General features: G+C 50.1%; 1 protein-coding gene across 1 annotated transcript in view; it reads left to right on the top strand.

Annotated features, from left to right (window-relative positions):
• Positions 1-16,161, top strand: part of Dpysl5 (dihydropyrimidinase like 5) — an 84,629-nt gene extending 68,468 nt beyond the window's left edge. The window contains exons 7-13 of the mRNA XM_057787636.1: positions 24-99; positions 1,160-1,316; positions 5,495-5,636; positions 7,937-8,079; positions 9,038-9,245; positions 11,160-11,328; positions 12,998-16,161. Of these exons, the coding sequence (XP_057643619.1) occupies positions 24-99; positions 1,160-1,316; positions 5,495-5,636; positions 7,937-8,079; positions 9,038-9,245; positions 11,160-11,328; positions 12,998-13,083 (981 nt within the window). The 3' untranslated portion in view covers positions 13,084-16,161. The remainder of the gene's footprint in view (positions 1-23; positions 100-1,159; positions 1,317-5,494; positions 5,637-7,936; positions 8,080-9,037; positions 9,246-11,159; positions 11,329-12,997) is intronic.
• Positions 16,162-16,403: the final 242 nt, after the last annotated feature.

The following is a 16,403-nucleotide window of genomic DNA, read 5'->3' as shown; positions in this document are numbered from 1 at the left end:
TTTCTTCTATCTCTTGCCCTTAGACACACTGTCCCATCTACCTGGTCAATGTGTCCAGCATCTCGGCTGGTGATGTGATTGCGGCTGCTAAGATGCAAGGTGAGTCTTTGTACCTCGTGCCATGGGATCAGAGGACAGGGTTCCTCAGCTCAGATTCTGCCAGGCTTGGCTGCTGAGACCAGGCTTAGCCTGCCCTACCCATTTCTTCATGATTGTCTGCCTCAGAGTGCCCTGAGCTAGCCTGGGCTGAGTACATGAGAACTTTCTCCTCTCGCGTGTTTGCCCAGCAGCTTTTCCAGAAATGCCTGTTACCTGGTCCGGGTCAAGTAAAATTAAAGTCTTAAACTGAGTCATTAATTGATGTCTTTTTGGTCTGGTATATTGAACTAACAGTTACCTTGGCAACTAATAAAATGCTAAACCAATGCCAGTGGGCATGTCGGGAGTGGGGGCAGTGTAGGAGTCGAGAGTGGGGCCATGGTGGAAGTCACTGGTAAAATAACAGTGCATGGGCCCAACTTCCCCTTCTCTCTTCCTTGAGCCCTGTGTCTGACCCTCGAGGGGCCTTCGTGTGACTCCCAGTGCAGACCCCTTGGTAGTACTGAAGCTTGTGGCCTGGGGCACTGGTAAGGGGTCCTGGTAACAGGAGAAACAAAGCTAAGCTAGAACCCTGTGGGTGTAAGCCAGAGGCGTGGGTGCCACATCCTTCATAACATTGTGACGTCTGGACCCCCACACTCTGCCTGTTCTTCAGCTGAGGTCCCCTGAGGGATTCCGGCTGGATGTTGGCCCAGCCTGCTGGATGGACCCCTCCCTCTTCTGACTTCTTTACTTCTGAGTCTGCTCTGGATTCCACCCCAGAAGCTCCCAGAGCTGTCACGTCCCCTGCCTGCCCAGAGAACAGCCTGGACTGCCCACTAGGCCTGGCAGTACATGCATGCCCCACTATGCCCCTGCCTCACTCCCCCACAGCTATGTGTACACAGCCAGGTCACACTAGACTTCTCAAAATTCTCCTCTTTGCTCCCGGCCTCGGGATCCATGTCCCTCTCTGCCCAGTCTCGGGGCCTGAGCAAACGGGGCGAGCCTTTTCCTATTTGCTGTCAGTAGTGCGATGTGCTGTCCAACCACCTCGTGATGTTTTCCACTCTCCTTCCAGGGAAAGTGGTGCTGGCTGAGACCACCAACGCGCATGCCACACTCACAGGCTTGCACTACTACCACCAGGACTGGTCCCATGCGGCTGCCTATGTCACGGTGCCTCCTCTGAGACTGGACACCAACACCTCCACCTACCTCATGAGCCTGCTGGCCAAGTAAGGCGTTGGAGCCAACAGCACTCCACGCAAGGGGCTATAGGTCTTTAAGGTGATGCCCTCCAACTCTAGAAATCAAACCTGACCAGGGTTTGTTCCATTGGGTCCTCAGGGTGATTTTGCTTGAACCTCTTCCTCCAGAGCCCAGCTATCCCTTGCTATCCTGTTGAGTGTCTTTGACAACTTCATTTGGAGTGAGAGCATTGACCAGCATTTTAGAGGCCATTGACACCTCATCCTGAAGCCCAGTGGGGAGCTGGGACATAGGACCTCTTTTCACATATGTGGTCCTCTCTCTTCCTGACTGCATTAGTTACTGAGGGAGCAACTTTGAAGAGAAGAAGGCTTATTTTAACTCCTTCTCAGAGCTAGGTCCTCCATGAAGGCTTGGGAGCAGCTGCGGGGACTCCACACCTAAGTGGATCAAGAGACAGAGCAGAGAAATGCAGATAGCTACCTGGATTTCTTTCCTTTTTACTCAGCCCAAACTCTCAGCCCTTGGGATGGTACAGCCTGTGTTCTTCCTCCCTCAGTTAGTCCTTTCTAGAGAAGCCCTCGTCCGCACACCTAACACCCTGGCATGGAGATCAGCCATACCTACCTTCACCTCTCCCTGTTGTTGCCTCAGTTTCTCTCCTTGTGTGTTCTTTCCTCTCCCTGTGCATTCCTTCCCACCTCTCTCCATCCCTACTGATCTCCATTCTCAATCCCCTCCCTATCTAATGCTCAATCCCAACCCGAAGAAAACAGTCCAAGGAACATTCTGGACTTGACAAGGCACAATCATGAATATGTTGGTTTTGTTTCTGAGACAGCTTACCGCTTCTTTGTCCTCTGCCAGTGACATTCTGGGAAGAGACATTACCTTCTCTTACCTTTGGCTATTAAAGTTCTGTCTGGTTTATAGTTGGCTCCTTGACCAACTCCCCTAGCTCTCTCTGTTCATACTGGGGCAGATGGAGGAGGAAGAAAGATGGGACTATCTTCTCCATGCCCAGGCATGGTTTTTAGTCACCTTCCAGCACCAGCAAGGGCCCTCATGAGGTCACTTACCAAGGCCACTTTCTACAGTACTCATGGGACTTAACTATCCCTTTGGTGGGAGAGCAGGCTAGACCACCCGCGTCTCACTCAGAGCTTGGCTGTAGGCTAAACTAGTAAGACAGTGTACCAAAGAACCTCTCAGCCCCTGGAAGAGAAATCTGCTTTCTGGTCCTGATGCAAAGTTTGGGTTTCTGGAGAGGGCAAGAGGCACACATAACTGAACTATACTGGTCAAGGTGTGGTCTTGTCCATCACTGACCCGTCTTAGTGTAGCTCCAATCTCTCTTTAAAAGATAGTCTGGCAGGTTCTCAGATCTGGGTGAAATCTCTTTGCAGAGACAAGTTTTTCCGCTTCCTCACCAAGCTTCTGTCTCTTCTCTCAACATGAAGGTCTCTGTTGAAACTCTGATTTCCTAGGGTCATTGTTCAAGAGTCTAACAGCCAAGTGGAGGTGCCCAAGTGACCCAGTAAATAAAGTGGGGAGCCACTGTAGAAGACACTTGCTGGCAACTTTGGGCCTTTGAATTCATGCACAAATGATGCACCCACATATGCACAAATATGCACAACACTCATATATACTATATATATAGTAAAAAATACTATAATAAAGACTTGGTTCAACGTCAGAGAGTCCTTTGAAATGTTCCATTTGCTATAAGCAAATTTGCCAAAAGATCAAAAGCACAGTAAACGTCCAGTCCGTCCATACTCAAATAGACAGGAAAAGGAAGCATTAAGTCATTGAATAATTTTTCATAAAGCCTGTTTTCCATTTACTTTAATTATTTAAATTCTCATGTAAGAATTATGATTTCATATGGTAGAGAAATAGTTTTAGTTCCTTTTTAATCAGTGCACATTGTAAATGTGTGCTACTTTATAGGATTCAGGGCTAATTTTACCTATTCATGAGAATTTATGATTGCTATAATTTTCTCTTATAACATGTTATTGGTATAATCCATGCAATGCAGAATGCTGCTGGAAACCCAGGCGTCAGTTCCCTTTCCCGCAAGAGAATCCGAGTTGCTCACCCATCATTTACTTTTCCGTGTGATTTCTTAGTTCAGCATGAATAAAAAGTGCAATCCACATTTGCCCTTTATTTCCTTTTTTTTTTTTTGGTTTGTTTTTTATTTATTTATTTATTAAAGATTTCTGCCTCCTCCCTGCCACCGCCTCCCATTTCCATCCCCCTTCCCCGATCAAGTCCCCCTCCCTCATCAGCCCAAAGAGCAATCAGGGTTCCCTGCCCTGTGGGAAGTCCAAGGACCACCCAACTCCATCCAGGTCTAGTAAGGTGAGCATCCAAACTGCCTAGGCTCCCACAAAACCAGTACGTGCAGTAGGATCAAAAACCCATTGCCATTGTTCTTGAGTTTTCAGTAGTCCTCATTGTCCGCTATGTTCAGCGAGACCGGTTTTATCCCATGCTCTTTCAGACCCAGTCCAGCTGGCCTTGGTGAGTTCCTGATAGAACATCCCAGTGTGTGGATGCACCCCTGTGGTCCTGAGTTCCTTGCTCATGCTCTCTCTCCTTCTGCTCCTGATTTGGACCTTGAGATTTCAGTCCATGCCCTTTATTTTCAAGTCTGGTTTCCTGAGCAAGAGAGATACCTCAGCCAGTGAAAGGCCATTGCCACCAAACCTAACAACTTGAGTTTAATCCCCAGAACCCATGTGTTAGCAGGAAAATTGTCCTTTGTTTTCTGTGCTCATGCAGTGGTAAACACATGTGCACGCGCATGCGCACACATACACACACAGAAATAAATAGGTAAATAAGAAATAAATAAATTACAATTTTACCATCATTCATTCACACTTGCTGAATGGTACCTGCTTCTGAAGAAAATAGGTGCTCGGTTTCAGGGTTCCTGACCGGTAATGCGTTATTCTGTGTTGGTCTCTATCCTAGTCTAAGCCTCACCTGGATATCTGGGGGTCTCTGAGAAGAGAGTAAACCCTGAGACATCCTCATTTCTCATGACTTCTGTAGGTGCAGAGGGTGTGGGGAGCCTCGGGGGGTCTAGAACACTCCTGCTCTCCGGAAGTCTCTTCCTGTCTCTGGAACTCTGGCTGAGGTCAGCCCTCTTACCCAAAGAGCTTAGTCATCTTGCTGTGAACTTGCCAGGGACATTAGTCTTTGGCAAGAGCCTTAAGTGATGGGCCTGCCAGCTCCCAGGAGAGACAGCCCTCCATGTAACCTGACTGGCAACTGTCCGGTAGCCTCAAAATCTGCCCTTGTACCCCATCACACCGTTCTGTTTCCAGAGCCCCTTCAGAGTGGGCGCGCCCTGTAGCTCATGTACTTCTCTACAAAGAATATGAGAGCCTTGGGGTCTCTACTGGGCACTCCCAGCAATGTCCCTGGTTCCGCATGATCTCCTTGCTGCAGCCAGGTCCTTCCTAGGGTGGCTTTGCCTTAGTGGCAGAAGCATTTTCATGGCTGAGGCTTCTAGTCTAGAAATCTCCCTCTTTGGCGGACAGCATGCTGCAGCACGCCTCGCTCACCTCCCTTCCCAGTTCTGTATCTGCCTGAGGTCTCATAGCCTTAGGTACTCATAACCCTCACCGTGTGAAGACTTTGCCGTGGATGGCATTGGTGACAATGTCTTCAGCTTCTAGACGGTGGCCTGTTAAGTCTTGGCACCCTTTCTCCTGAACGCTTTGATTCCCAGTCACTTAGCAAGGTTAGCACTGAACTTGGAAAAGCTTTGTCAAACACCTGTTGTGTGTGTGTCGTGCCGGGACAGTGTGGGGCAGGCGAGCTGGTGGGAACAAGCTGGCACGTGAGTCCTGGACATGAAGGCCACCTCTGCCATCTCACTGCAGCTAAGCCCTAAATGGTGGGCAGGTTGTTCTCCACCTGCTATTTTATCAGTCACCAACCTAAGGGTTGGAGTCTCCTGGAACATGCTCTGTGCATATGCCAATTCTGTGGATAGATAAATTGTTCATTTAAAGGAAAGATACAAACTGTTAGAGGTCACCCAGCAAGTAAGCAGCAGGGTCAGGTTGAAAATGGATTCTCTGGGTTCCCAAGCCCAGGCTTTCCCCCTCAGCTTGTTCCCCACCCACTGGGGGATTGGCCTTCTGTCCCCTTACTTGTCACTTCTCCCTCTCTCCAGCGACACTCTGAACATTGTGGCATCAGATCACCGGCCATTCACCACAAAGCAGAAAGCCATGGGCAAGGAAGACTTCACCAAGATCCCACATGGTGTGAGCGGTGTGCAGGATCGAATGAGCGTGATCTGGGAAAGGGGCGTGGTAGGTGTCTGCAGCCTTGCCCACACTGAAGATCCCAGCGAAGCCCACTCATCAGGGGTGTGTTAGTCAGGGTCCTCTAGAGTAACGGGATTGATAGAATTATGAAGGGGATCTGTAAGAGTGGCTTGCAGGCTGGTCCGACAATGACTGTGACCCAACAGAAAGCCCAGGAATCCAATAGTCGTTCATCCATGGGGCTGGATGTCTCAGCTGCTCCCTGGTATGTGTTGGAATCCCAGCGAAGCAGGCTCTAATATCAGTGAAGGAATGTCTCAGCAGCAGTGTGTATGAACTTGCCAGCAAGAGTGAGGATGAGCAGGCAAAGAGGAAAAAATCTCCCTTCTTCCATGTCCGTGTGTGTGTGTGTGTGTGTGTTTGCTTTTAGAAAGTGTGACCCAGATTTAGGGTGGGCCTTCTAACCTCAAATGATCCAATCAAGAATAATCCCTCACAGTCGTGCCTAGCTGCCTGGGTTTCAGCTAATTTCACCAAGCTGACCCCCAAGAATAGCCTTCGCAGGAGAGCTGACCCAGTCACGGCTCCTGTGGTACCCAGTAGCAAGGCAAGAGGTTGGCAGTGTCCGTAGATGATGGAGGTCAGGCTTAGCTAGCATAGCATCAGCTCACACATACAAGGGGCAGAAAGGCTCGCCCCATGACATCAGAAAGTGATAGGACCTGTTAACGAAACGTGACAGTTTAGAAGAGCATAGGGGGAAAATCCATGCAGTTGGAACTTTAGCATTTTGGTATACTTCTTTCTACTTCAGCGCATGTACCGGATTTTTCCTTTTGGTTTCTGAGGCAGGATCTCACTGTGTAGACAAGTTTGGCCTTGACTGTTTGGAGGTCTTCCTACTTCATCTTCCCAAGTGGCAGGATTTTAGACGTAAGCCACGGTGCCTAGCTAGATACATTATTTTAGTAACTGGATTTATCTTTTTTCCCATACATATTTTAAGTCATTTTGAGTGTCTTCCTAGAACTCTACAAAACTGTGGGCTTTTTAAAAAGGTGGAATTTGGGACTTGTGATCTAACTTAGCTCTTCACACACACTAGGCTGGAGTCCCACTGCTGCCTACTTCGCAAGGCTCAAAACGTCTTTTTTAAATTGCTATGTGATGCTCCTTTCAATGGAAATGCTGTATTTAATTCTTGTTTCTGGTTTTCACACTTCAAATGCTGCTATAGAGCAGTCCTTGCTTATGAATGTGACCATTTCCAATTACTTCCCTAGGAGAGATTTCTAGAAGGGGATTTTTGGGTCGAGGGATATAAATATGAAGTTCTGGGTCTATTTTTTCTAATTGAATTTCAGAAAAGATAGGGGCTGGGATCTCATCTGAACGCCACCTGTTCTGCCCATGGAGAGTAAGTAGTTGTTGGCCTTGGTCTGTCATGGAAAACTCTCAACACTCAGTATGCATTCAAAGAGATTTGAAGTCCTAAAAACTAAGCCTCCTGCTCAGGGCAGGGCCACAACTTAGCTCAGGGCATTGTCCCTGGAGGTGAGGGACATGGCTGTCTGCGGCAGAGCAGGTAGCTCTTTCAGAACCCAGAATACTCTTCAGCCTCTCCCAGCTAGCTCCAGTTTCAGGTGGTCCACAGTCCACAAAACAGTGGGAAATTCTAAAAAATAACTCATAGTTTGGGGAAATTGTTTGTTTGAGACAGGGTTTCATACTGTACCCCAGGATGATCTGGAACTCATTTTGTAATCCAGACTGGCCTTAAACTCACAAGAGTCCTACCTCAGCTTTCCCAGAACTAAAATTACTGACATGAGCTACCACATCCCATACTGTAAGTATTAAATAATTTTTGTTACAGTATATTGTTAAATTATTCTATTAGTTTTTGTTAGCTTCCTGCGGTGCCTAACTTTTGAGTTGACTTGGTTGTAGGTGAGCATGTATATGAAGTAAGCCTACTCTGAATCGGGCTCAGTTCTCTGTAGTTTCAGGCATCCTATGTGGGCCTTGGAACAATACCAGCAAATGAGGAGAAGTAAGCTTTTGCACACGAAGGGAAGCTCCTTAGTCATCCAAACTGGGCATATGTGTGGACCTTATCTAGGGGGTGCATTTGCCCCAGGCAGGCAGCCTTTGGCACAAGTCACCAGCGTGGCTTGAGTGAGGGATGAAGGGGCAAGCAGGGTCTCAAGCTCTGCCCGGTGCCTCATATTGGAACAGTGCCTATAGCACTGTTTGCCTTAGGACCACAGGCTGGATAGCAAGTGCCTGGGGAGGAAGCCACACATCCAGATCCAGGCTGATCTGACACATTTGCCACATTCCAGGTTGGAGGAAAGATGGATGAGAACCGCTTCGTAGCTGTCACCAGTTCCAACGCAGCCAAGATTCTCAACCTGTATCCTCGCAAGGGCCGCATCATCCCTGGAGCTGATGCTGACGTGGTGGTGTGGGACCCAGAAGCCACAAAGTAAAGCTTGCTGCTAGTCTCCTGGGCCTAGGGGGGACTTTATTCCAGAACGGCAAAGGCGAATGACCTTTGTAGCGTTTCCAGGGTAGAGGAATGTGACGGTGACATACCTCCCATGTGATTGTCCGCCTCCCTTGCTCATGTATACCCATTCCTTTGTGCACCCATGTCCAGTGTCTCTGTCCCTGCTTCTAAGGGACCAGACAGATGGGGAAAATATACACTAGAGACACAATTTTTCTGTGTAGCTTTGGAGCCTGCCCTGAAACTCATTCTGTAGACCAGACAGGCCTCAAGCTCACAGAGATCCACCTGTCTCTGCCTCCTAAATGCTGGGATTAGAGGCTTACGCCACCACTGACCAGCCTACATTTCTTATATACAAAAGCCTTTAGCCTCTTTTTGCATTAATTCTCTAAAGGCTCTGTGTCCAAATATGTCTCCATTCTGAGATGCTAAGAGTAAATATTTCAACACAAGAATTGCGAGGGCTGGAGAGATGGCTCAGAGGTTAAGAGTACTATTCCACAAATATTCCACTGCAAGGAAAAATCTGAAACAATATAAACACCATCAATCTAATGTACTAGTTATGGTTGAAATGGAATGTTTATATTGAAGAATTTAATAAAGTATTTGCAATAGCTCAAAAAAAAAAAAAAAAAAAAAGAGTACTGACTGCTCTTCCAGAGGTCTTGAGTTCATTTCCCAGCAACCGCATGGTGGCTCACAACCATCTGTAATGAGATCTGGCGCCCTCTCCTGGCCTGAAGGCACACATGCAGACAGAACACTATATACATAATAAATGAAGAAAGAAAGAATTGCGAGGGGATGGAATTAAGCCCCATCAGACAGCTCTGGGTACCATTCCTTCCTACCAGGCAGCATCTCGTTGCATCAAGATGTACTCTCTTCACCGGTACTCAGATCTTGTCCCCTCCTCATCTCCCACCAGGACCATCTCAGCCAGCACCCAGGTGCAGGGTGGAGACTTCAATTTGTACGAGAACATGCGCTGCCATGGCGTGCCGCTGGTCACCATCAGCCGGGGACGCGTCGTGTATGAGAATGGCGTCTTCATGTGCGCAGAGGGCACTGGCAAGTTCTGTCCCCTGCGGTCTTTCCCAGACATTGTCTATAAGAAGCTGGTGCAGAGAGAGAAGGTGAGATGAGGTGGGAAGGAGGATATGTGAGACGAGGTCAAGGCCCCTGTTGGGGAACGTGTTCACTTTTCTCCATTAACTCTCAGATACTGTCGTGTTGTATGTTCCTTCTGCATCAGTGTGACCCGAATGCCTTAAGAGAGGAAAGGGTTAACTGAGCTCATGATTTCAGAAGCTTTAATGTGACCTGGTACAGTTCATGATAATGAGAGTGTGTGAAACAGTGGTTCTCAACCTGCGGGCCGCGACCCCCACAGGGGCCGTGTATCAGATACTGACATTACAATGCATAACAGTAGCCAAATTACAGTTATGAAGTAGCAATTAAATAATTTTATAGTTGGGAGTCACACCACAAGATAAGGAACTGTATTAAAGGGTCACAGCAATTGGCCTTTGGGAACCTGATTACCTTACCCAGCCTTGACACGAGGAGGAGCTCAGTCCTGCCTCCCCTTGAGTGTCTGAGGGGAGGCCTGCCCCTTTCTGAAGTGGAGATGGAGGAGGAGGGGAAGGAGAGGGGAATAGGTGGAAAAGGGATGGTAGATTGCAGTCAGTATGTTAAATAAATGAAAAATGTTATTTAAATAAAATATTAAAAATGTAAAAAGGGGTCGCAGCGTTAGGCAGGCTGGGAGCCACTGGTGCAGTGGCTGACGGTTCGTGAGCAGCAGGCAGGGAAGAAGCCGGAAGTCAGAACCAGAGGCCGGCTGGTAGCCTTCAGAGTGACCCCAGTAACCCGCTTCTGCCAGCCAAGTCCTGTCTCCTAGAGAATCCCATTCCGACAAGCCCTAACACAGCGTTTCCTCTGGGTGCTGTCTGTCACAATGTCCAGGACCCTATGTGGCAGAGGCAAAAAGGATAGGGGAGTTGGAAAATTCTGGTTTCCACGTCCCATTTTGCATAGATCTATTATTTTATTATTATTAATGTGTGTGTTTGTACGTGTATGTATGTATACACATGTGAGGAGGGGTACCTATGGACGCCAGAGGGTTCAGATGCCCCTGGAGCTAGAGTTGCTGGTGATTATGAGAACTGAACTCAGGGCCTCTACAGGAGCAGCACACACTTTAAACCTCTGAGCCACCTCTGTAGTCTCAGTAGACAAAATGTAAACGGGCAAGCAGAGAGGGAGGGAATCTAGTGGGTGTGTCTGTGGCCAGTGAGCTCCTCCCATACACAGGCTGATGGCTCAGTTCCTGGCCCCTCTCGCTAAAGCCAAGGATGCCTTCAGAAATCCCCTGTGCCTGTCTTTTCTCTTAATTAGACCGGGCAGGCAGCATGCAAAAGCGCAACTGAGGCTCCCTCCCAAAGGATACAGTGCTCACATCTCTGCCGCTATTGCTGCTGCTCCCTTGGCCGCCTGCACGCCCTCCAACACACTTCTTCCCTGTCACCGTGGCACTTTTAATATAGTGAGTCACCATCACGGACAGAGCTGAGGCTGGAGCCTTGGTGGCCTAGTTTGTGCAGTACAGCTCCTAGCTCTTTACTCAGTACTGCTTCCGGCAGTGTCCCATGGCTACACCAACTCTATCTAGCCCAAATTTTCTCGGGGTTGTCAGACCACGCTGAAAGGTCTGCCTGTCAGGAGCCTGGCCTTGTCAGGACACTGCCAGGATGCTCACTGTGGAGCAGTTCCTCGGCTGACTCTCCGGCAAACTCCCTGGAAGGATCCCACCCATGCAGAGGGCAGAGACTGAGGCACTTTCTGCACACGCACACTTATGCGTACATGCATATGCTCATCCTACATAGAAGCCAGGAAGGCATTACTTCAGCACTTGGAACTACAGAAACAAGAAGCCTGTCGCCCGTGCGTCTTGGGTCCCATGGGTCATAGCGGGTGTCAGTGGAGGAGGTTGCAGCTGTGTGCTTGGCCTTGACATTCCTGTCTTTTCTCTTCACCAGACCTTAAAAGTGAGGGCAGTGGACCGCACTCCCTACCTAGGGGATGTCGCTGTTGTTGTCCACCCTGGGAAAAAAGAGATGGGAACGCCACTGGCGGACACTCCCACACGGCCAGTCACCAGGCACGGGGGCATGCGGGACCTTCATGAATCCAGCTTCAGCCTTTCCGGTAAGGAAGAGGATGTGGAAGGTGCTGGCAGGTGCTGGCAGGCAGGAGAGAGGCCTGGGCAGTAAACTGCAGCCTGTAGGTCCTTTGTAGAGCCATGAGGACAGGGGCCGTCCCCAGGTGCTCAGCTTTAGTGCTCTTAGAAGAGCAGCTTATGCCAGGAACCTGTGGTTCCCACAGGAGGTGCTAGTGGCCTGTGGGGAGGTGCTGGTGGTCTGTGGGAAGGTGACCTCCAAAAACACTCTCAGAGGGCTAGTCACTGCCACAAACCATGGGACATGAATGCTAGGTGCTGTTTCTTGTGCACTGTCCGAACACACTGAAGCTTTGTCAGTCTGGGATGTGTGGCTTCTCAGGGTCTCCCGAGCACACCACAGCCTACAACAATTGGCCCCACATGAAGTGGTAAGACCCTGAGCCTCTGGGGCCTCACTAGTCGGTTGCCTCTTCTGCCCCATTCCAAGAGCCGTGACTGGACAGTGGCTCCTTTGGACAAAGCAGACATCAAGTTGCCTGTCATCTTTCTTCCAGCCCCAAGTCTTAATCTATTGGAGGTGGGGATCACTGAATAATGCCCCACTGTGATCTCTGGGGTCCTAGACCCTTCTTTCTGAGTCTTAGAATTCCAGAGGCAGGGCCTTTGGAGTATGGGTCATTCCTTTTCCAAGATAGTTACCAGTTTCCTGTTTCAGTGTCTGGTCTACTCACTGAGTGTAACTGGAGGTTTCTTCCTGCCCGCCAGTTCCCAGATAACCACTCAGAGGCTTCGTATTAATTACAAACTGTTTGACCTATTAGCTCAAGCTTATTATTAACTAGATCTTATGACTTAAATGAACTCATTTCTATTATTCTACATTTTATCACGAGGCTTGTGACTTCTTAACCTCACATCTTGCTTCTCCAGCGGCTGCTGGTGTCTCCCTGACTCTGCCCTTCTTCTCCCTGTATCTGTTTGGATTTCCCCGTTTGGCTCTGTTCTGCCTGGCTATTGGCCAAATCAGCGTCTTTATTAACCAATGGAAATATAACCTATTCACAACAGATAGAGGGGAATCCCACATAACCGAGACCTGTGTGTGAAGGTCTGTGTGACCGCTGGCTGATCCCTTGGTCTAACAGCACAAGTATTGCTGTCCATGTGAGTGAGCGGAGAAGCTCCTAAAGTAGCTCCAAGTCAGGAAAACCTGGGTTCACACTCCTACTGCTGTAAAATGTGATACCCTGAGCCCTAGGTTTCTCATCCAGATAATGGAATAGAGTCATGAGGGTTAAATGACTGAATACCTGGGACTTGGGGAGTGGCTCCATCAGTAAAGCATTTGCCTTGCAAGCACAAGGACCTGAGTTCAATTCTAAGAAACCATGTTGAAAAGGCAGGCACAGGACTGGAGAGATAGCTCGGCAGTTAGGAGCGTGTACTGCTCATCCAGCGGACCTGTGTGGAGTTCCCAGTTTCCCAGCACTCAACTACATGCAAATTCCGGCTCCATGGAAATCCAACGCCTCCTCGGGCACATGCACATACTAATAAACAGCTCCAGACCTGTCCTAAAAGAGGTGGACAGCATTCCCTTGAGGGGCGGGAGAGGTCTGAGCCTCAGTGGTGACAGGGAGCCTGCTAACCCAGAGAGCTTCTGCGTGGTTGACTTTTCCGGCTTCTTTCCCACAGGTTCCCAGATTGATGATCACGTTCCAAAGCGGGCCTCAGCTCGGATCCTTGCGCCCCCTGGAGGCAGGTCGAGCGGTATTTGGTAAAGGCTCTGACCAGCCCCCCCAAGTGAGGATGCTCCACCGCCACCCGCCTGCACCTTCCGGCCACAGCTGCAGGGGGTGGGAGAGGCTGGGCAGGGCAGCGCTCTGCAGGTGGGGGCTCCAGGAAGCAGAGAGCCCTCCCCTTGTCTGAACATGATTCACGGGGCTTTGACCCACCCCTAACAAGGCACTTTGAGCTGTCCCTCCTGCTCTGCTCCCTCCTTCCTTCCTCGGCCCTGGGGTTTCTCTGGGCCCCAGCGGCCACACTATGCACAGCACCCAATGCATAGCGCCTGGCCCCGCCCTTCCTCTCACGACAACCTCCAGTGCTGGCTCTGGGAAGGCCCGGACTTGAGTGCCCTGCCCTGCTGCCCACCCAGACAGGCGTCCAGAGCACTTTAGCAGATGTGTGTTATAAGTAAGGGCCTTCCCCCCTCATCCCTTAGGTACTATGGTGACATTTCCCAAGTCAGACAGGTGTTAGCTTCCCAGCCATGCCGGAGATGTCCCATCTTTACTGGCTCACCCCTGTGTAGGTACAGTCGGGACACCCTGGTTGTGGCTGTGGTTGGGACACCCTGTGCCCTTTGCTGGCCTCTTTCCACTCTCTACCCACACCCTCTGGGAGCCCCAGGCCCCAGATGGGTAGCTGGGTGGGTATGGGGCTGGTGCCAGGCGCGTGTAAATGGTTTTGTTTTGCACGTTTGGTTTGCGCAGTGGTTTGGTTTGACTTGTTTGTGCACCCTGTGGACAATAACGGTGCTTCGTGTCACTAGCGTAGCATAGAATCGGGAGTAGATTTGGTTCTTAGGAGATGCTGCAGTCACCACCAACCAGACAGTCCAGGGCAGCGGTGGGGACAGGCTGTCCCCCAGCCCCTTTCCCCCAACCCAGGGTCCTGCTACAAGACGCAGCCCTGGACCACGCCTCCCCTGTCCCACACCCCTACCTCTTACCACCCCCATCCTACTTTTTGTACATTCAAATGTCCTGGATGCTGACCCTGGAAACCTTCAAGCAACAAGGCGGCCCCTCTCTCATCTCTTCTCCTGGTCACTCCCAACACTAACCCCCATGTCCATACCCTCACCCCCCTACACAGCTTCCTATAAGTTGCCCCTGCTGGACAAGACCTAGCTACTCCTCCTGTGTGACTAGCAAGAGGCCTCATGCCTGCTGAGAGAGGGAGAGTAGGAGAGGGTTGGCCAGCCAGCCACCAGGGAGGGGGCTTCAACATGCAAGCCCTAGCCGGAGAATCCGCTCCACTGCCCAAGTGCTATGTGGTCCTGCACGCAACACCACGCTCTTGTTGGCTGCTGGTTAGGCCCACCCTGCCTCAGAAGCTCTTTGGGGGTTCTCATAGGTGGCTACCCAATCTGAGAAGTGACCCAGCTGTTTGCCATTGATAGGCCTCATCATCCCTCCCTCCCCCTCCTTGGGAAACGATCTCACTTTGGCTTGAGCTCCCCAAACCTGCCAGAGGTCTCAGAGCTCTTGGTACTCATCCCTGCAGTTTGTACTGCTTTGGGGCCATCAAAGTACGTCCACGCAGCAGCTCTCGCTCCTCCTTATGGTGGGATGCTTACCACTCTCCCCCATCTTACAGAATTAAAAAAAAAAATAACCTGAGGCCCCAAAAGTTAAGGCTGGCTGGCTCCAGAAGTGTCCATGACTGACCTTATGGCCTTGGCTGGTCTAACCTAGATGTAGAAAGTGGCTGTGGACTGATACCGGACCCACCAGGAGTTTCACCAGATAGAACGAATGCTTTCTCCCTGGGGAGAAAAAACGCATTCTGCCTCGATTTGCACACATCAATCTTCATTATCTTTATTGTCAGCAGACTACTGTATACTCTCGGTTTGAGCCTGGACTAGAAAAGTGTTGGGAACTTGTGTGTGGCTTTAGTTGCATCCTCATCTTCATTGTCCTCATTTTGGAGCTGAAATGATAACCCGGAGAGCTGAAGAAACCATGGGAACAGTAGGCAATGACGCTGGAAAAGCCTCATGGGTAGCAAAAGCAGTGATACTGATCCCTGGTACAGTCCTAGCCTCTCTCTCCTCCTTTTTCTCCTCCTCTTCCTTCCTCCACCTCCTGCTCCTCCTCCTCCTCTTCTTTTTGAGACAAAGTCTTGCCTATGTAGCCTGGCCTTGAACTCAGTTTCCCAAGCACTGGAATCCCAGGCACAAGCTACCACACCTAGCTATATGTCATCTTTGTCTATTTTTGCCCTTGCTTGGTCATGGGCGCTGGGCAGATGCCAAAGATCCAAGGGATGGTAGGACCAGCGAGGCAGGGCACCTTGCTTGGGCCAGGAAAGCTTTACCTGAGTGCCTCCACCTGAGAAGTGCGTGACCTGGCGTGGTGAGAGAGTGCGTGTTCAAGGGGCCGCTGTAGGCCTTCCACTTCACCCCCCACCCTTGGGTACACCCAAATCCACACCCTTCCATAGACTGTGTGCTCACCCAGGAGCTTCTGGGTGTGCATCAAGAGGCTCAAGGAGCCAAACAAACCATCACACACCCCAACCCCCGTGTCCACTCCCTGCCCCATCAGAGCTCCAGCCAGCCCCATCCCAGGCCCAGTGGTTGCTGGCTGGAACGAAAAGGGTCTCTGGTTGCACCGAATGCAGCTCTCAAACTGGTCTTGTACTTGCTGAATAAATACTGTTGTTCTTGCCTTAGCTGCTCTCTAGGTTTGTGGGGTTAACGCACCCAAAAATTGTGCTACTGTGTGTGTGTGCGTGTGCGTGTGTGTAGTGCTAGGAGCCAACAGTAGGCCTCTTGTCAAGCCAATGCCGTGATAAGGGCATCTCTTATACTGACCCAGAAACCACAGAACCACATGGAAGCCAAACCCCCTCCAGCTGCTGAGGCAGCAAGCACACAGCCTGGGGTCAGAATGGAGCTGTCGGTAGCGCCCCAGCACCCGAGGGACTTCCTCACTCCTCTGTAATGTCATGGTGCTAAGACCGTGTCAATCCCACGATGACACATAGTCCTATGCTTTGGCCACCGTTTGAGGCAAAAACCAAACAGCCCAACACGTTGTGTTCTGGTGCAGGTTTGTATTAAACTGTAGCTACTTCTCACTCGGCCTCTGTTGTGTTTATTCAAGAAGTGGCCTGGCAGAAAGCCACTTCTACAGGGGTTATGTGGTGCTTCCGTTGCTAGGAGAACGGCTTTGCTCCATCACTCTGATCCAGTGACAGCTCACTGGGAGGTCCGGGCAAGGTCTGGAAACATAAAAATAAAAAGTTTAAAAATAAACATTTGTTTTTAAGGGTCATCCCTCTCCCAAGAGCCCAGGATTTCTGATGG

The sequence above is a fragment of the Chionomys nivalis genome, chromosome 1, assembly GCF_950005125.1.
Source record: "Chionomys nivalis chromosome 1, mChiNiv1.1, whole genome shotgun sequence".
Classification (NCBI taxonomy): Eukaryota; Metazoa; Chordata; class Mammalia; order Rodentia; family Cricetidae; genus Chionomys; species Chionomys nivalis.
This window is presented reverse-complemented; position numbering and strand designations above follow the sequence as displayed.